Source organism: Montipora capricornis, chromosome 3, assembly GCF_036669925.1.
Source record: "Montipora capricornis isolate CH-2021 chromosome 3, ASM3666992v2, whole genome shotgun sequence".
Classification (NCBI taxonomy): Eukaryota; Metazoa; Cnidaria; class Anthozoa; order Scleractinia; family Acroporidae; genus Montipora; species Montipora capricornis.
The window spans coordinates 71,231,075-71,251,090 of NC_090885.1; the positions used below are offsets into that span (position 1 = coordinate 71,231,075).

General features: G+C 37.2%; 2 protein-coding genes across 5 annotated transcripts in view; one reads left to right on the forward strand and one right to left on the reverse strand.

The window, feature by feature from the left end:
- LOC138043907 (dynactin subunit 1-like) overlaps nucleotides 1-18,065 on the reverse strand; it is a 37,484-nt gene extending 19,419 nt beyond the window's left edge. The window contains exons 1-16 of one of the 2 annotated variants that reach the window (XM_068890423.1): nucleotides 17,766-18,065; nucleotides 15,168-15,346; nucleotides 14,105-14,335; nucleotides 13,442-13,564; nucleotides 11,724-11,795; nucleotides 10,592-10,699; nucleotides 9,704-9,800; nucleotides 8,142-8,220; nucleotides 7,658-7,781; nucleotides 5,933-5,968; nucleotides 5,079-5,183; nucleotides 3,597-3,698; nucleotides 3,157-3,246; nucleotides 2,158-2,280; nucleotides 1,097-1,196; nucleotides 660-745 (exon numbers count right to left, since the gene is read on the reverse strand). In XM_068890423.1, coding sequence (XP_068746524.1) covers nucleotides 660-745; nucleotides 1,097-1,196; nucleotides 2,158-2,280; nucleotides 3,157-3,246; nucleotides 3,597-3,698; nucleotides 5,079-5,183; nucleotides 5,933-5,968; nucleotides 7,658-7,781; nucleotides 8,142-8,220; nucleotides 9,704-9,800; nucleotides 10,592-10,699; nucleotides 11,724-11,795; nucleotides 13,442-13,564; nucleotides 14,105-14,335; nucleotides 15,168-15,346; nucleotides 17,766-17,919 — 1,809 coding nt within the window. In that variant the 5' untranslated portion in view covers nucleotides 17,920-18,065. Of the gene's footprint in view, nucleotides 1-659; nucleotides 746-1,096; nucleotides 1,197-2,157; nucleotides 2,281-3,156; nucleotides 3,247-3,596; nucleotides 3,699-5,078; nucleotides 5,184-5,932; nucleotides 5,969-7,657; nucleotides 7,782-8,141; nucleotides 8,221-9,703; nucleotides 9,801-10,591; nucleotides 10,700-11,723; nucleotides 11,796-11,949; nucleotides 12,058-13,441; nucleotides 13,565-14,104; nucleotides 14,336-15,167; nucleotides 15,347-17,765 lie in introns of those variants that run through there. The other variant, XM_068890424.1, reaches the window with a different exon arrangement.
- Nucleotides 18,066-18,101: 36 nt separating this feature from the next.
- LOC138043908 (vacuolar protein sorting-associated protein 51 homolog) overlaps nucleotides 18,102-20,016 on the forward strand; it is a 20,627-nt gene continuing 18,712 nt past the window's right edge. For 2 of the 3 annotated variants that reach the window (XM_068890425.1, XM_068890427.1), the window contains exons 1-2: nucleotides 18,102-18,143; nucleotides 19,606-19,821. In XM_068890425.1, the coding sequence (XP_068746526.1) occupies nucleotides 18,116-18,143; nucleotides 19,606-19,821 (244 nt within the window). In that variant the 5' untranslated portion in view covers nucleotides 18,102-18,115. The remainder of the gene's footprint in view (nucleotides 18,144-19,605; nucleotides 19,822-20,016) is intronic. The other variant, XM_068890426.1, reaches the window with a different exon arrangement.

A 20,016-nucleotide genomic window follows, 5' to 3' on the forward strand; every position in this document is an offset into this window, starting at 1 on the left:
ATTAACAGAGTTCCATGAAGTTAAGTAAGCTAATTCTCTGTTTCTAGAGGGTAGGACTTAGTAGCCAAAGGTTAATCAACTTGTGGCCCTCAACAAGACCATCCCACAACACAGGGACTCCATGCCTTGATATCTTCTGAATAGGGTGTGGATAATGGTGTGTTCAATGTCCCACAGAATTGTGAACAAGGCTTGGCAAATCACAAAGCCTATGGTTTATAGATCTTGTCCGAGAAGACTTGAAAGTCTAACCATTTGTGGATGTAATAAAAAAAGGCAGCACTAATTCTCCTCAGTTATGATGGATGGAGTTGAACTCATGAACTCCTGCACGGTAGGTAGGTTGCAGGTATTGTGTAAGGGCGCCTATGGTCACACCTGTACATGTGTGCAAGCTGAGTGTAAGAACATAGAGTATTGTACAGGAGGCTTTAAATTAATGCAAATTATCAAAAAAATTAAATTGGAAGGTGTGTGCAACAAAGTACATGAAGACAGTGAAGGGTTCTCGGGAAACCAACAAAGTGTAGCCAGCATAAGTTCTGGAACTACAAAAGCAGCTGTGTACACTGAATGTTGCTTGTTGCTAGTGCACATTGACAGCACTGTGTGGGAGTAGGATTTTGTTCTAGGGATTACCTCACACTTTCTCAATTCACCTTTTGTCTAAGCTGTGATTGAAGCAATTCAGTTTTATAACTCAGACGAGGAATCAGCAACAGCAACAGGACACTTTCATTATCTCCTATAAGAAGACAAATACTTTAATATTGAACTCAATAATACATGTACAGGTAGTTCAAAGCTTCTTGAAAAGATGTTTGAGTGGCAGGGGACAGTTGCCTTTTTGTCATACACTAGATATGCCCAAGCCAGGCCAGAGGCCCGGCATAGACCTCAGAAACAGCTCCTCCATGACTAGCAGGTTGGATGCCACAGCAAATTTACTGCTGGTTGCTGCTTCAAGGGCCCACGATAAAGTCATCCTTTCCACTTCCGTATCCTTACACAAATTTATCCACGGCTGGTGAGTTTAAAGATCAAGGGATTCCAGGCACTGGACACAGAGACATTATCCCTGCTAAGTTTTGCTTACCTCCTCGCCTAATGAACGATTCTGGCATGAATGAATGGAGCATCTTTATCTGTTCATTTGCTTGTTGCAGTTCGTACTTTGTCAAGTCATTCTCAACCGTCTGTTTTACAAAGGAAAAAGTAAAGGATTTTGACATCTAATGACAATTTATTATTATGATGTACAATGTTTAAAAGACGATAATTATATCAGCAGTGTTTTATCTGGCCTAAAAACACAAGACAAAGCCGAAGGTTTTCGGATCAGACAAAACATGTGCTGCAAGTTTTTTTTCCACAAAAAGCCACTGGAATCCAGACAATGGTGCAAAATGTGAGAGGAGAATATCAGGTGAGTCAACCCTCCGCCTTTTTGAAGTCAGCCATGTTATTAGCATTGAGATAAATATAAAACATCCCTTTCTCCACAAAAAATTATCGATTGATAAGTTGAGGGGGGCAGGTGTGGCTCATAACTACAGAAAGGCAATGGTTGATAAGGAAGCTTTTTAGTCAAGAGCCCCACAAAAAGGTTACATGGATGGTTCTTTGGAGTAACTTCACAACATCACTTCAAGCTGTGTATATACGGTATACACCAAGTTACAAGGCCCTTGGGAAGCCTTTGGAGCACTCCCGGAGATGGCCAGTGTGTTCTCTACACTTTTTATGTGCATCAGACAGAAGAAATCAGGTATACAATGAAATTGTGTTTGACAATATTTTAATAAAAAGTGTTAACATTAGCAAAAAAATTAAGAATAGACTATCACTTTCAGATTATTATAAAGGTGCTGCCATCTTTATAATTTTATCCTGACATGTTATGGTTGCCCTGTTGCTCTGACACAAAGGACTCTTGTATGATAGCAATAACTTGCAACATGTCACATTAAAAAGATGGTGGCCCCAGTAAATACAAAAGGGTGTTTCTGAAATTGATTTACTTTCACTGGATACAAATTTGTATTTAATGCCTTCTTGTTTTTGTCAGAGAGGAGGTTCCCTTTTAATCATTAACTAGTTAATTATTATAATTTAAAAGAAAAACACCTTTGCCTTTCAAAAAGACCTTCCCCTTACCTTTGCAAAACTCTTAAACTCAGCAGCCTTGACCTTGAAGTCGACCAATACAGGTGAAGGGATTTCTATGCTCTTCTGTTTCTCAGTGTCTTCCTTCTGTACTTGCATAACTCTGTTGTTTTCCTTGTAAAAACAGTAAAATGTAAGTATGTGTTTGACACAAAAAAACCAATATAATTATCTGCACTTTTCCTAAGTAAGCTAAATTTGGTTGCTATGAAAACTTGCCAAGTTGCTGTTCCAAAGGCTCTTAAGAGAGGATAATGGGTTCTAGGTCATAAAAAATCATTAGCAAAGCAGTTTTTAACACCAACCCGGCACTAAAACCGTTTCCCTTCCTTTCTGAGCTTAGAACAAACTACAAGGCAAGTTTTCCCATTTTTCAAAGCCAAAAGAAAAAGCCAGGCAAAAAAGGCTTAAAAGCAAGAAAATGTGTAAGGGACAAGTGGATTGGCAGGAGAGTTAGATGACGTGATGGGCCCTATGATGTAGAGGCCTTAGGTTTACGAGTGACTATAATTAAATAAATTATTTAATTATTCTAATAATCAAATAGTTGAATTGTTTAATTATTTAATAAAATAAATATTAAATAAATATAATAATAATAATAATTATTATTATTATTATTATCACATACACAGATTATATCTATATCTTCCATGGGTTAATAATGAACTCTTAACTACTACGTCACTAAGAGGAGGTTGAGTGCCTGAGCAATCCAGGGGATTTCACCACTGGCAGCCAGCTCCTTGATGGTGACTGCTTCCATGGCTAGCCATCAGGCAAAAATTGTGCCATAAACTGCACCATCCATTCATCACAAAAACTTGGCACTTAATTAGACTCACTTTGAAGAGGAGGCAGAAATGAAAGTTCTCGAAATGGCCTGGAGTGGATGTACACATGTATAGAGGTTGTAAAATTCATTCAACATCCACATATAATTAGGAATAAACACAATTCTGTTTACGAGAATTCAAAACTGAGTCATACTTGCAGTTTTGCCACTAAATCTCTGAATTTTAATATAGTTTGTTGATGATCCATAATGGTTTCCTGAGCAGCCACTAGTTTACTTTCCATCTGAAAAAGAAAGCACAATATTAACCAATTGAATCCCAGGGGTTCCCCATTGACAAGTAAAATTGTCTGGCATTAGACAGAGTAAAATACTAAGTCTGGCCAGTTTGGGCCGTTTTGGACGTCAAAGGGTTAATATTATTATAGCATCCAATCTGAGAAATTGCCTACACCATTTTGTGCTCAGAAAAAAACAGACAAATGGTTACTATGATTTAAAAGCGACAATACAAGGAAAACATTTTTGGGATTTGATTGCACAAATGCCACAAGTAATTTACATTAATTTGGATATTTTGTCTGAACCAGGTCAACAAAATTTAATTTAATGAAAGCAATATGGAAATTTGTACCTCCCGAACGTTGTTGTTGTTTAATTCCAGTTCCTCTCTTAAGTCTCGCTCAGTTTGAACGTGGTTCTCTTCCAGTTCCTCATTAAGATCACGCAGTGCTTCCTTTAAAGACAACAATAGAGAAATACAATAAATTAAGAAAGGCTTGTCCTACAACAAGTCTTAATTTCAAAAGTCTAAACAACAAAACAAGCAAGTCTCCAAAACATAGAACTTTCAGTGAAGAGCATCACACAATGTAAACTACACGTGTAACTTAGAAAGGAAGTTATAACTTTTTTGCCACTAAATCCCTGAATTTTAGTATAGTTTGTTGATGATCCATAATGGTTTCCTGAGATTTTTTGCATTTTCCATAGCCTCATCTAAACACAAGGGGGAGAATTGGACACAGCTATGCAAACACGAGACACAGTCAGGGGTTTGCATGACTGTCACGAATTCTCCCAAATCCCCCACGTTGGGTGAGTCGTCTATTGCTATTATAAAATATTTCTTGACAAATAATTCGACAAATGAAGGAAAATGCTACTTTTTTACTTCTTGATTGAAACAGATTTTCTTGATACATGCTCATAATATTAAATTATTTCCTACCAGCCAATCAAAACAACACATAACCAATCAAAATTTATGTGATGTCACGGCCAAATTTACATACTCTCATCTAAACATAGCTATTGACCAATAAGAGTGCATGTACTATCCTAACTATTTTATAATCATTGATATAATTAAATAGTTATAGCTCTGTAAGCCTTTCAGTCCTTTGGGTGGGACTTCAATGGGCTATATGCCATGTAAAATGAGATGAAACTTCACGACAACCAAAATGACCAAAAAGGTACATGTAAGAATGAAACATTGCAATAACCACTTACATGTAGAACTGATGAACAACATAACAAAAGGAACGAGACGCATGGATAAACACAAATGGTCAAGATTGAAATGGATTGCATTTGGGTAATCTTGAAAAGAGTCGGCCTGACATTTTTCAGGTTTATGGCAAATCGCCTAGCCTGCAAATGCAGACATATTTCCCGCGGTCATTTCTCTCCCCCGAAAGAGGGGGAGAGAAACGACCGCCAGAAATACATCTGCATTCGCAGGCTACAAATCACCTCAATAAAGGTTGTGTTTGCTCAGAATCACCTTGTTTGTGATGTAATGATAATATTACTAACTTTATATCACTAAAAGAATTCAACTTTACCATTTTCGAATTTTACACTCATGATTCACTAAAGATTTCCCCCAAACACCCTTAAATAACATGACAGTCCCATTAAGATTTTTACTCTGTGAAACACCAGGGGCTGCTTCAGGGATGGATAGGTTAAAGGTATACCTGTATCTAAACTACACAGCTATCAATATGATTGAGGTATTACTTTTGCCAGTAATGTAGCCAGCAAAAAATTACACTATTTTTAAAATGAGCTGGTAATATTGCAGGTATTGGATGTTTTGACAACTAACCAAGTCAGCAACATTTTCTTTGAGGGACCTGATTTCTTCTTCCAAGGCTAAATTGTTATCTGTGAGCATTTCTACCATTTCTTCAGCTCCAAGTGCAGTATCCACCTATACCATTACAAAGAATTTGAAGGTGAATAGATAATTTAATCATGATCACTGGTTATGCTAATCCCCCCATTCGTAATATTATTGCGGACTGAACCATGAGAGTGAAAAGAAATAGAGCTGAAAACAAAATTAATAAGGTGTTTCTGGCAACCACTTAATATGAACCTAACAAGGTCTCAGAGCACAAAATCATAGCCACACACAATTACGGTGTCACAATGCAATAATTTATTCTGCACAGTTTCTGAGATCATGCCCTCTCCCCATTATCCCTCTATGTCTCTCACAGGAAGAGGGCATGATACATTTCTTTGTCATATCACATGTAAAAAAGGCCATAATCTGGCTTTTTTCCTGATTGGCCAAAAAACAATAAAGGAAAGGAAAGGAAAGGAACTTTATTTAAGTGTCTAGTTGTTCTAGCCCTGGAGCACTAAACTGAAATTTTAAACAAGTAATGCAAATCAAGTCAAATGTTGGTTTTTGCGGAAAGGGGAAACTGGAGCTCCCAGAGAAAACCTCTCGGTGCAGAGTAGAGAACCAACAAACTTAACCCACATATGACGCCAAGTCTGGGAATTGAACCTGGGACATATTGGTTTGGAGCTTTTGGAGCGTCGCTCCGATTGCTTACAGATGCAAATCATACTTCTTGTAACTGATCAAATTATGGCCGCCGAGAAGGATTTGAACAGTGTGAGATATGTGATAAAGAGATAAAGTGTAAACAAGAAAAATATAGACACCTGATCTTTGAGCTCTGCAAGAGATGCCTCAGCTACCTGAAAAGGAATTGGCAAATACATGTAATTATCATACAAAAATTAGTAATAAAATTAATTCTTTTTTCATGATCTTTGGGGAGTAAAGCAACACCTTTTGATTACCTGGGATAAGCTTTTTTTGTGTTTTACTGAAAGAAGGGCAATGGAATGCCACTCAAGTTACTTGGGATAAGTCTTTCTGATGCTGAGCAAACTCTCAATTATTTTGGTCACACTTAACCTGGGATTACCATGTGCACAAACTCTACCTTGAACAACTTGGCCTAGGGCAGGCTGTTCAAAAGCCAATTAACTCAACCCAGGATTAGCGTAAACTATTGTTTCATGTTTTCAACTTTTTGGTGAAAGTATCTTTTGCTTAATTTGCTTTTCAAGATTGACTTCTGCTAATGTAAAGTTTTGCCAAATATCAGCGTTGAATAACATTTGGGAGTAGAAAAATAAACTCCTTGGTTAATTTTTGGTCTGGGATTAGCATCAATTGGCTTTTGAACAACCGGGCCCTGGAACTGTTTACACAGTTAAAACTGTTACCATAGTCTTCAGAGAGCTGGATACTGTTAAGTGAAAATAGCTTAGAATTCAATAATAACTGAAACACTACAAACATAGATACCCATACAGTAAATGTTGAAAAAGGTCTCTAATAAGACTTCTGTAGTCAATCTGGCTCAAACATGTTGATCAAAGCTGTTATTATGGTTTCAGGAAGCTGGCTTCACAAAAGACTATTAGCAGGCTATTGTTTTTTTACAGTGCAATGTGCCTTACCATGGCTACTCAACAAACTATGTCTTTCACATTAATTTTGACAACTACGTGTCAGTACATCAACTCAACAACCCAAGCAACAGTATTCAACGTACAACCGTGCGACCTTTGTAAGGAAGGGTCACTGTCAATCTAATTTGCACACCCTGATTGGAGGATAATTTGTAAAAAACTTTGTTAGGTGGCCACGGTAACTGCGGTTGTAGCATTTGTTTTAGTTATTACCGTATTACTACCAGGGAATAAATTGTAGTTATTTGTTAGTATCCAGCTTAGACTTGCAAGTAAAAAATAAAGAATTATACAAATGTAGAATAAAAGACTTGGTAACTAAGTTGACAATTTCAGGTCAAGTTGTTCCGGGAAGTGTTTACATTCATTCAAAGTGCGATCAAAAACTGTAGCAGTTACCCTGCTGACCGCCCAAGGTAGGAATTGGGAAACATAAGAGCAAGCCTTTTTCGAGAAACAGCTCTCAACCAGAAATGAAACGTTCCCTCTTAGCCTTGATGGCAGTTAATGCTATCAAAATCAGTGTTGTTCAGTATCCTCATGCTGACTCCTTACCAAAAAATTAGGAGACCCTCTGCCACTAATACAGAAGGTTTGCTTTGTTAAGGAAAATTCACTGCCAAGAAACCATTAATTAAATTCCGGAACTAAAATATTGTCTTACAAAGAACTTTCTTTAAGAAGGACAATAGGTTAGGTACATGTACACTGTAACCACCAATTTACACTACAATAAATAGTAATTTTTATAATAATTATAAATCCAATTCAATTCAATTAAAAGAAATTATTATCTGCTATCTTCCGTTTAAGATATGCATTACCAACTACATGTACATGTGGTTAATACAGATTTGCGAGTTGATTAAAAAAACTTAAAAGCCTTCATGTCTCAACAATAACCTGTAGTTCCTCAGATAGCTTGTCTCTTTCCATCTGCAGCGATGTGTTCCCACTTTGCAATTCTCTGACCTGTTTCTGCAAGGATTGCATCTCTGATTTATCACTAGCTTGCACTTCTTTCAGCCTGAATTCAGAATGATGCAAACAAGTTTTAAAGCTGAAGCAGCTGCATGTGTACATATCTATTAAGCGGCCTTCACACGGCAAACTTGAGTTTGCAAACTCAAGTTGGTGTGTGCGAACGGCACAAAAACAGTCGGCAAACACGTTGGCAAACTGTTGGCGACAAACAAAACTTGTCTCTATTCTTGCCAATAGTTTGCCAACATGTTTGATAACTGTTGTTGTGTCTTTCACACACACCAACTTGCGTTTGCCAACACCAGTTTACAAACTTAAGTTTGTCGTGTGAAAGCCGCTTTAAAAAATAGCAAACCAGATGAAGGTTAGTGATCAAGGGACAACAGAGCTAATCATACTGTACCTTAAGATTGCTTCCTTTAATCTGCTGTTATGCTGCTCTAGTTGTTTTACTTGAGCATTTGTAGCTGCACCTTCAATTCCTATAAAAGAATACAGTGTTCTCTTGAAAACAGTACTACAATCATCATCATCATCATCGTCATCCAATTTTGATCCAGGTTTATCCCCATAAATGGGGGTGACCGGATTTACCCCACTTTGGCAGCAATCTCTTTAACTCCCACTCTCCATCATGCTCGATTCATGGCATCCTTTTCCTCCAATCCAACATTCTTGCTCTCCTTCTCCGCTTTTCTCAGAAAATGCCCATCATCCCTCCTCAACACATGCCATCTCACTCCCTTCGCCTTTGCCATCTGAACCACTGTTTCATTCAGTCCTAACATCTCCATTCGGTCCTCTGTCCTCTTCTTTTCCATCAGATTTGCACCATGGCCACACATTGCTCTCTCGGTCCTTCTCAAAATTGCCATCTTATTTTCCCTTAGACACCATGTCTCACTCCCATACAACATTGCCAATCTTACATAACTCCGATAAACCATTCCTTTCATCTTCAGCAAGAACCTTTACCAATACTGAATAAACAAGTGCACATAAATGTACACTCTTCATCATCAGGTTAAAAGTATTATACTGAGCCACTGCAATCAGTTTTTTTCTGAATAGAGTCCAGGGTTTTCAAATGACTATCGAAAGTAAAAATTACGTCATTGTAATTGCTATGCTTGGCAATTGGTTGTAAAAATCTCGCGCAAGTTTATTAACCAATGAAAAGAAAAACCAAAACCAATCTTGACAAGTTTCCATGCACGATTTTTCCCCTGGTTTGAGTAAGTTACTTGGAATTGCTATGAATCTGGATCAGTTCATTGTGCTGCTTGCAACTGCTGTGATTGGTCAAAGTAATTACTTTGGTATTTGTTTTACCACACTCAATTGAAAACCGCTATATACTGTTCACAACACAATAAATACCTCTTATTAACCGAGTTCGAGGGCTGTACTGTAAATTACGGCCCGCATTTTTCCTCTTAGATTTATGGCCCAAGCGTGAAGCATGCACACCATAAATCTAAGGGAAAAACAAGGGTCCCTAATTTACAGTACAGACCGAGAAAACCAGGTTAGTAAAGATATTTATAATTTATATGTCTCTGTGGTAATCATCCACGTGGGAAAGGAAACTAGTTGAAGTTAAGTGGAAGGTTCAACCGCCATAAAGATCTGAAAAATGATAAAACTTTGACATTCTTGGCTTTTTAAAATAGTTGCTTGCAAGATTAAAGTAGTTAAATTACATGTTTATGCAACAGAAAAGACATGAAAAACGTGCTAGAGAATGTTACTCTCCTTGTGGACCTTTTCAAACTAGCAGGGGGGCAGACTATTAATTAATTCAAGTTAACAAGCCAAGAGCAAGCAAAGGCTTGACTCAGGGAATGCCCAGTACCACCCCAGCAGAGAGGATGTGTCCACCAAGTTAGAGAGGCAGGCTTCCTCCATCCTGCACCAGGCTGAATAACAGTCAAGATTCGACATCCTACAAGTTTGTTTGTTTACCTCCTTCGCTGATTTCATTTTTCAAAATTTCTAAGTCCAGGGAAACTTCCTCTAGTTTATCCTTCAATTGTTCATTTTCTTGTTGCAGTGATTCCAACTAAAAATAATATAAGTATTGGAATTAATCACCAATACAAATAAATAAGGCATTGCATGTCATGTGTAGTGAAGTATTGACCACTACATTTTCCATAAGAATACACCCAAATGTGCTTCACAACATTAATAATAACTAAATTAATGTACATGCTAAAACTTAACTCTTCAGAGATTCGCTTTTTTTAGAAAACCAAAGTTTTGGAGTGCTTTACCTTTAAATACAAAAGTGGGATCTGATGTTACTGTATTTAAAAATAAGTCACAAAAAATACTCTACTTAATAAATAGATTTCATGTCATTTTTGATCTTGATGACACTCATACCAACAAGCTTATTATATACCTAGTTATAAAATTAATGTTGTATGATCAATACTTGCACCCCATGTTCCTGTTAATCATTTGCAAATTCTAATATCACATCCTACATGACATGTTCATCCAGTATGTTATCTGTGCAATTTATCATTTTTGTAATTTGTCTTGTAATACTAGTGGATTGGGACCTGCATCATTAGTTTTCATGAATACCTCTTACTAACCAAGTTCAAGTTCGGTAATGTAAAACTACGGACCAAGTTTTTTCCCATTGATTTACGGCCCAAGCCCAAAACGCACCGGCCATAAATCAACAGGAAATAACAAGGATTTGTAATTTTACGTTTCAGGTGTTAGCCTTGTGTCGGAGCGAGTTTGCTCTTATGAAGGGCTAATGCTCAAAACGCCAGCAGTGGTCGATAGCCTATCACATCAACCCAGTTGATAAACTCATTTCCATGTAGTTAATACCCTTTCTTCTGCCATCTCTTTGTCTAGTGTTGCCATTTCCACAGCCTCTTGCAGTTCTGTCATTTCGTCACTGTGCTCTTGCCGATTTTCACTGAGCTCTTTTAATTCCTGTAGAAATGGAATTTCCAAATGGTCTGGATAGCACAAGTGTTACTAATATTTTAAAAATTCAAAAGTGTGGTTGTACATGTATTTTCTAAAATAAATTATTAGAAATGGAATTGCTGCAACCATCAGTTACAACCGGTAGTTCACACTGATTTGAGTTGCACAAAACAATTCTTGTATGACGAAAGGCTGGAAGGACACACCAAGGCATCAGATAACAATATTCACTGGGCAGGTTGTTTAGGTTCTAAGTTGTAGCCCTTGAAAAGTCCTTTCTCAGTGTGCCTGTCATCTCATTCAAGATGACATATACTGTGTAATGGTCCTTGTCACAAAATTATGGTCTGTATTGTATGTCACTGCAGCAGCACTATTACAAATAAGCAAGTGCCAAAGCCTACAAAAGGTTTTGACTTGTTTATTGAAAAATGACAAGATACATAATGATGGTTCAATTTTATAACCTGGTTCAAATTATTTTTTAAACTAGTTCAATTTTGATTTTCCTTTGTTTCAGATTATGATAATGAATATTATTAGACAAAGAAAAATCAATATTGAGCTGGTTTTGGCAGCAATTTAAACCAAGAAATATAAACAACAACATACATGTATGTACAGTGTACCATTGAAATTTGAATGCAAATTACATGATAATATCTAGATAAAATGGCAGACTTGCCAATTTGAAAACACTCTACAAACCCGTGCATTATGTACATTTGTAATTTAAAAGGATGCTATGATCTTATTCAGTGATTTTTTTGTCATGGAAATAGCACAAAGACTAGGATTAAGGTCTCATTTTTTATTGTACTTTCTGTGGCCATAGTAATTTTGTATAGATCTACATTGTTAGCTCAAAAAAAGTCTCTTTTTGCTCCAGAAACTTGATTTTGCAACAAATTTAAGATGTCTCTCTCAGTATTCTAATTTCCCATCACACGTGAGGGTAATTAAAACAGAAAATGCTTATTAGAAGAGGAGAAATTCACCGCAATTATTATGATCAGGCAAGCCTTACCTTTTTTGTTGCATTCAATTGAGCTTGAAGATCTCTTTGGGCCTCTTGCCATCTTGTCTTGTATTCTTGCATCTATGTAACAAAATAACATTGTTTCAGATCTCAGATTGTCATCCATAGCATTCATTTGGTAAACAGCATCTCGTAATAATTATTATGGAAAAGGTCAATGCCGGATAGGAGCTTCTGATACTAGCCATAAATAATTTACAAAATTAAAATGTACTTAATTTCAGGAGGATGGAATAGTAATCGCAGAAATCTTCTCTCTTTTGATGAAACATTGGGCTTAAAGTAAAGACTTGTTGAAAACTGTACCTGTATTATGTAAATTATAAAACAGATGAGAGGTAGCTAAAGCTTGTTGACAAAAGAGCAGCTGAAGACATGTTGTTTCAATAACAACAAATATCACCATCTGCTGAATCTGAGAATTGAACATACATGTAGGTGGGTCCACCTCCACACTTTCACTGATCTGTAAATTGAGATAAGCCAGTAATGTTTGAAATAATTTGATGAATTATCTCTGATAATGACTTTTCACTTTCATTCTTTGTATTCTAAAGGCACTAAAAAATCACCATCATGAATATGTGTCAAAAGATAATGCAAACTGAGAATCACAATTTAGGTTGAAAAAGCTTAAAGTACAAGGAACATAAAGATACTAAAATTAAATATATTGAACTTTACTTCAATACAAAATGACTGAATGAATGTTGGCAGTTTCTAGGCTACAGATGAATAATTTGATGACAAATTTCCATGTTTGCATATTAAGTGCAGGTTAACTAAAAAATTGTTACACTATCAATAAAAAATTCAATTAATTAATTAACAAAATTAATAATAATTATGAAAGACAACTACAATAAATTTTTTCCATGCTCTTGATTCATGTCAACCACTGACCAAAGAAAACCTTACGAAAAAAATGTCTAAGCAACCCTAGCTTCACAAACTTATGGCAATATTGCCATAATTAACAATTACCATGACCATTAACACATTGAACCCTGAGAGTGAGACTTCAGCGGAGATTTTACTCTGTCTAACACCAGACGAGTTTACTGATCAATGGGGAGCAGTTCAGAGTCAATGGATTAAGCTTTTGTCTATTTGCTTTCATGACTTTCAGCTTTCATCAACCATTTCATTAATTCCCTTATAATTTTGTCATCAGATTTCACTGGCAGGCCAGAAGAGAAAAAAAGAGACATTCTTCTTCCCTGGTTTATACCTCCCCCTCCCCTTAAAAAAAGACCTTGAGTCACCAATCCAGGCATCCTGGCACCTCTGTCAAACTGAGAAGCAATATACATGTAGAAGTGTGGAGTGACATTGGACCAAACTATGCTAGACAGGTGACAAGAATCTCCAACATTTGATGCCACATGACTAAAAGGTCCCATGGGCACTTACCTACAACAAACACATACAGTGTACACATAGATCTGACCTTCATCAATCAACCATGCAACCACAAAAAACATTTTCCGTGCATGGAAAAGGCACTCAATAAAGATGATGATGATGATGAAAAAATATTATGCAATGATTTTTTCATTCTTTTCTAACTGCTATTTAACAATTTCAGGCTTCTTTTTATCAATCGCAGCTACCATTCTTCATAAATCAACAAGTAGCCCCCTCCTCTTTCTATTTCAAAATGTAATTAAGGTGCATTTACCATTATACTTGCATTCAGTCTGTACCTGTTCAAGTTGCATTCTCGTTTTTTCCAATTCTTTCATCTTTGCTTTATCTTCTTGTCGTTTGCTCCTCAAAGTTTCCAGCTTCTCCTCCACATCAACCAAAGCCTTCTCTTTGTCAAGAACCTACATGTACAGTCAAGAAAAGTGAAACTGCACAATTATGGATGCAGCTCGAGTTTTTATAAATATTTTCTTTCTTTAGCATAAAATCACAACTGAACCCAAAAGAAAACTCTCATTTCCATTTCCCATCAACATAAATGGACAAAATTATCGCACAAAATCTCAATGAACACTCCACTGACAACTTTCTGATATCCAGTCACTGGCATGTCTTTAAATTAAGAGCATGCCTATGAAATAAAGAGGCGGGGTCAAATTTTGCCTAAAATCAGACACTTGCTTAAGACATAGCCTGTAAGCAAGCTCTCTTGCGAGGTGGGTGGGCGGGCAAGGAAGAGAGCTTGCTTGCAGGCTACTCAAGACAAAGACATACACTGTTGTACTAGACTACTAACATGAAGGATTTTTTTCAACTAATCTATGTGTACCATAATGCTCACTGACAAAACAGCAAAAGGAAGGAAAAATTTGCTTGGCACCAAATATTCCAATCAAAAAGGATTAATTTTATTTATAACAAACACAATTAATTTTTCCCACCTTTTTCTGAAGCGCCAAGTATTCATCAGCAGATATGGTTGGACCTGAAGTTTTCTTCTCACTAGACAGGCTAGGGAAGGCAGCTACCGCAGGCGACTTGCTGCTGGGGGGACTGTCAGCCGGAGGCAGGTCAGGAGCAGAAGATACGCTGGTTTTTGGTGTTGGTACCTTGGAAGAAGGGGGTGAGGGCTTGTTACTCTCATTATCCAAGGATCCTCTTGACCCAAATGACTGGAAAATAAACAGCCAGTGAGAAACACCACGCAAAATATTAAATTTTAAATAATATTAAACACAGATTTTAGTCTGTCCACTAACAGATAATTTCCTTGTCAACAGAGAACATCAAAAGGGTTAAAACAGGGTTCAGAGACACTTACATCTAGAATTTATGGTAGAAAAAAACAATGTATCAAATAATGTACACAGTAGAGTTGTGCTACTAAGAGCATTCATGCACAATGCAATGATTTTGTAACTTATGCATTTTATGGCTGGGACAGCCCCAAAAATAATAGGTGCAAGTGTACATGTATCAATTCCGAGGAAGTGTGGGATCATGCTCCCGCCCCCCCCCCCTCCCACCCCATGTATTACCAAGTCTGAAGGATACATACTAGTTCAACAAAACATTTCACCATTTTATGAACAACATTTTTTTTAAAGAAGACAAGGAATATAATAGTGTCAACAGTTACGATATTGTGGTGCTCGCTCATTGTGCGACTCTCCATCGGCAATGATTTTAGTTACTGGCCTTGATCTGAAACCCTTGAATTTTGGCTGGACAAAGTCCAGTGACTTCAGGGCAGATCTAGGATAAGTAATGACCAGTTTCCAAAACAATGAAAAAGTTTCTAGGGGGTCGGGGGGCATGTTCCCCCGGGAATTTTTTGGATTCCTACTCTCCATAGTCCCCTTCCCTGTGTTTCTGACAGATTTGGAACCCGGTATGGATCCGCCCCTGGACTTACATTAATTTCCAGTACATACCTATTTTGTACCAGAGTTTGCTTGCAGCTTGCTAATGTACAATCATGTGACAAGAAGGATCTGTAGTTACCTTTTCTTTCTTCATTGATGCAGGCATTGGAATAGATGACAACCCTCCAAGACTTGAACGTGATGTTGAGCCACGAGATGGGGTTGGCAAAGAGGATACATCTTCAACCACTGAAATCTGAGACTGTCTCACAAATATTCCATGGTTTTCTTTACATTTGAAATATTCTTTTCCTTGAACTGAAAATGTGCATAATATCTCATTAATTATATTGGAAAAGATTCAGAACATTTTGCGTGCAGTTTACTGTAAATGACTTTTACTTTCATAACAGCCTATCTCAGGGGTGCAGGGATGGCAGAGTGGTAACAGCACTTGCCACCCACCAATGTGGCCCACGTTTGATTCCCGGACCCTGCATCATATGTGGGTTGAGTTTGTTGACTCTCTAAATTCTGCACTGAAAGGTTTTTCTCTGGATACTCTAGTTTTTTCCTCTCCTCAAAAACCAACAATTGATTTGTATTAATTGTTGATTTCAGTTTACAGTGTCCCCAAATAGTGCTCCAGCACTAGAACCAATAGGCACTTAAATAAGGTTCCTTTCCTTTCCTTTTTCCTTTTACCATCATTATAAGTATGACAGTCCTGAAAACCCACAACTTAAATTATTCAACTTTCATTACTTCGGACTATTTGACTTTATCAAAAGGGCAGGGTAAGTAAAATGGTAAGAGTCATGTCCTTTCACCAATAAATGTGTCCCAGGGTTGCTCAACACAGCATCAATAATTTTGTATAGATTGAAGTTAACGTTCTTGGTTCTAAAAGAAGGAGAGTGGATCTATTCCTACCATCATCATCATCAGTATCATCAATTTCATGATATACTGTTCTTCTTTACCATTTGCATTAAGTGTAGCAAGGTAATTTAGCATCCTATGCAAACTTTCTTGTGACACATCACACAATCTTTCCTCCTCAACAAAAGTCTGCTGAAACGAGCTGGAATCTACGTAGACCAATCACAATGGACTTCCAGATTCTGCAGATTCTTTGGACCCTGAGATATTTTGAGCACGGTCACTGCAAGAAAATGGGCTTCGAGTGTTGGGCATTTAAAATCGCTGACTTAAATTCTCATCAAAAGGAAACTATAGTGTATAAATTTCATGCTTTGGCTTAGGTGTTCAAATGCGGCTCTTCACAGAATGACTGACCACAGTAGAATTCATATGGTTTAAACATTTTGCTCCCATGCATTTCAAACCTACTTGTGGCGTTCGCTTGGGATTGATGTCATATTTACATTTCTTTCCGCGCTATTTCAGTGGAGTCTTTTCTTTCAAGTAACCCCATTTCTTTTGGTCCTTTGGTTGAACTGATTTAAGGTTTGCTTTATTTTTCAAACCAAAGAAACACTGAGTATGAAAGATCAATTTGCAAGACAAGAACATTAAATCAATTTTTAAAATGATCATTGCCAAAAGCAGCCAGACAATTTCAAGCTTGAACATACAGTGTAATGGATTTTTTCAAGCTTTCTTTTCACTATTGTCCTTGTTGTGTTCATTGCGCTTGAAGGTAATGGTTCTCATGCAGTTCAAAAACACTTGCAATACTTAAATTTTTCATTTTGTATTTATATATTCCACGGTGCTTTCAATTTTAGATGAAACAACACCATACCCTTGCTAAGCAATCGCATTTTGACTCGCGAGAGGGAAATGCATACCAACCTAGGAAACAAAATTAATGCTTCTGAGGAATATTTTGGAAAGGCTTCATCCCATTTCATCCAAAGAAGACGTTGATGCATCAGTGGCACTCCTGCACTGTACGGGAACAATCTACACAACGCGGAATTGCTCCTATGTAACCAGCACATGACTTCTACATGACAGTTACTTAACAATGGGAAAAGAATTTGTGGCTTGTTTCAGCAGACCTTCGTTGAGGAGGAAAGATTGCGTGATGAGTCATAAAAAGGTCTGCGCAGGAGGCTAACAACAGATCAGTGTTTTTGCAGATATATGCAGGATTGACCCAATTACATCTTGCAGATGCACACACATTTAAGTTAAAGTGTCACTAAATGTCTCCTAGCTCTTTTCCCAAACTTCAACATGACTCATGTCTTGGAATACAGAGAAAGTGTCCCGCAAATATATACTACTTCTCAAGTAAAGATAAACAGCTACATCTACCCTCAACGAAAATAAAGCTAACCTTTACCCTTACCGAATTGTTGAAAATGGGTAGCAAACGCTTTGACTTAAAGGGACATTTTATGTTGGATGTCAAAATTGGGTGTGCATCTGATTAGGGTAAATCTGACTTAGACAAAAGTATGTGTTTTTGTACATCAAAATTAATAGTAACCAGCCCTAAACACTGGGTTATATATTGATCGATATTGGTCGAATGAAATCGATTTATTGGTAAATTTTTGTCGGTCAGTAAGTTTACCACAATGTGTTCATTATTAATGTACTGTTTTGTTTTGCGTTGAAATTCCAGCGCGCGCGGTAGATTAAGCTTACATTTAATTAATTTTTTACCGACATCATGAGCTGATCAAGATGAAAACATCAACATTACTGTAAAGCAATCAACTTTTCCCTTAAAATTTTGAAAAATACAAATTCTTTCATCTACCTGTTCCATCGTTTTTCCCCTTCGCTTCATCCAAAATTACACCAATCCACTTTCCGGAAGCAAACATGGTGGCCCCAACATAAGCCACTGTGCCCACTAGCCTCCTGCTAATGATCTCCACTCTCAACCCAATTCTAGCGTTAGGCCCAGACATTTTGCTTTCTAAGAGAGCTGGAACAGTGTAGATTTAGGCAGGGAAATTGCGGTAGCCTTCCTGTCACCTGAAAGGATTACTCAGACGTTCCCTAAATCAAAATGGCCGCTCAAGCAAATACGCATGCTCCTAAGCCTTTCTGTTGTATAACTTTGTAACCTAGCAGACTTTGCAGCCACGCCTCAAAATAATCAAGATGGAACCCGAAGTCAAAGCGGAGGAGGGTAAGCTTTTTCTTTTGAAGTATCACCATAAAAGGTATCTTTCGAGAAATCAAACAGGAACGGGGCAAGAACCAGGGTGATATATGTAGGTTGCATTCACTTCTCTCTAATCCTAATAATATAGGGAAGATATAGTTGACGTCATCCATTAATGTGGCAGCCAGAGCCTCATTGGCTGTCGAAACAAAGGGTCTTTTGCTCCTGTGGTTGGCACATTTGAATAACAAAAGAAAAGTTAATTAAATTCCAGTTGACAATTCCATTGTCAACTTGTTTTATATGTTGTTATTACTTAAAATACTGCTTTAAGTGCCGGTGACCAAAAAATCAATTCTTATTATTTTTTCTTTGGATTTCAAAACTACATGTATGTTACACCAAGCAACCAAAGTTTTAAGCCTTGATTTCAAAAAGACACCTGTTTATTTTGACTGGAATTTTCCTATTTACATGTGGTGGGCCGCCCTTAATAACTTTAAGATCTTGAGAGAGCTGGATCAAAGAGAAATGACATCAAAGGCTCACTTGTTTAAGAATGCAATGTGTGTGTACGCCGCAGAATTAATATGCAGCACGGCGGGTTTAATTTGCAGGTCGCAGGTCGCGGGTCGCGGGTTGCAGGTCCTTGTTTCACCAATACAGAAAGTATCCCAAACATTCTTAAAAGATAACCTTAGGCCTAATTAGGCCTAAACGAAAGTTTTTACGCCTAAGGTTAGTTTTATGAATGTTTAGGATACTTTCTGTATTGGTGAAACAATGACCTGCAACCCACGACCTGCGACCTGCGACCCGCAGATTAGACCCACCGTATGCAGCACAGGAGTTTTGGGCTTTAAGACTTCAAAACTCGCGTTTTGCATATATAACAAGCTGCATTCACACACCGAAATTTTAAGCTAGTGAGCCTTTGATGTCACTTTCCCTGGATCCAACCCTCTGAGGTCTAATCGGTCAGTTTTGAATGTGAGTAATGGCGGACCGTGAAATCCAAAACTTACAATAAAGTAAACGGCCTTAAGACAAAAATTAAAGCTCAAAATTTTGCCAATCATGTGTTAAGCAAACACACTTTCAAAATCTGAAGACAAAAAGGAAAGGAAGTGACTTTTTTAATCACATGGGTACTTTAAGTGTTAGTAATTAAGTCAGGCATCTTGAATGGAAGGGGTAGCAATATGTAGTACTTTGGGTAATGTGTAAATCTGGAAGTACCATCTTAGGGTATCCTGCTCTTTTACATGATGTGTCATTTCAATTTCTTGGCTGATAGACAACTTACCTATCACCCAAGTTACCGGTATTAGGATTTGTTACTCTATTGTGTTTGTTACTCTCCCTAGAAGTCCTTATTTATTTATTTGGTGAATTTAAAGTGTAAAACCTCATCACCTGCTCTCTCACACAAGGATGTTTCTGTCAATGGGTGAAGAGTTAATACTTTGAACTTATATATTTGCAGTAGAGGAGGAGGGTGAGATGGCTCGTATGCGTCATCGTCAACGCCGTGGCATGTTGAAGATGTACTATGGAGTTGGTGATGAGACTGGTAAAACAACTGCCATAGATCACTGCGATATTAATGGTGCCCACTTTAAACCAGAGGAATATTTAGAAAAGCTTTTTAAAGAAAAATCGTTGACAGAGTTGCTGGATAAAAATGCAGATATTGCCAAACGTAAGGAAGCTCTTTTATTTCTAAATTTTCCACACTGATGCTTTAATGTGTTGTTTGACAAAATGAGAATTACTATAATAATACCTAAATTGCCCCACAAAAGGAAGCAGAATGATATATATTGAACATAGTTCAAGTATATATTTTTTTGTAAAACACAATTTTGTTCATTAACCATATATGGGTAAATTAATT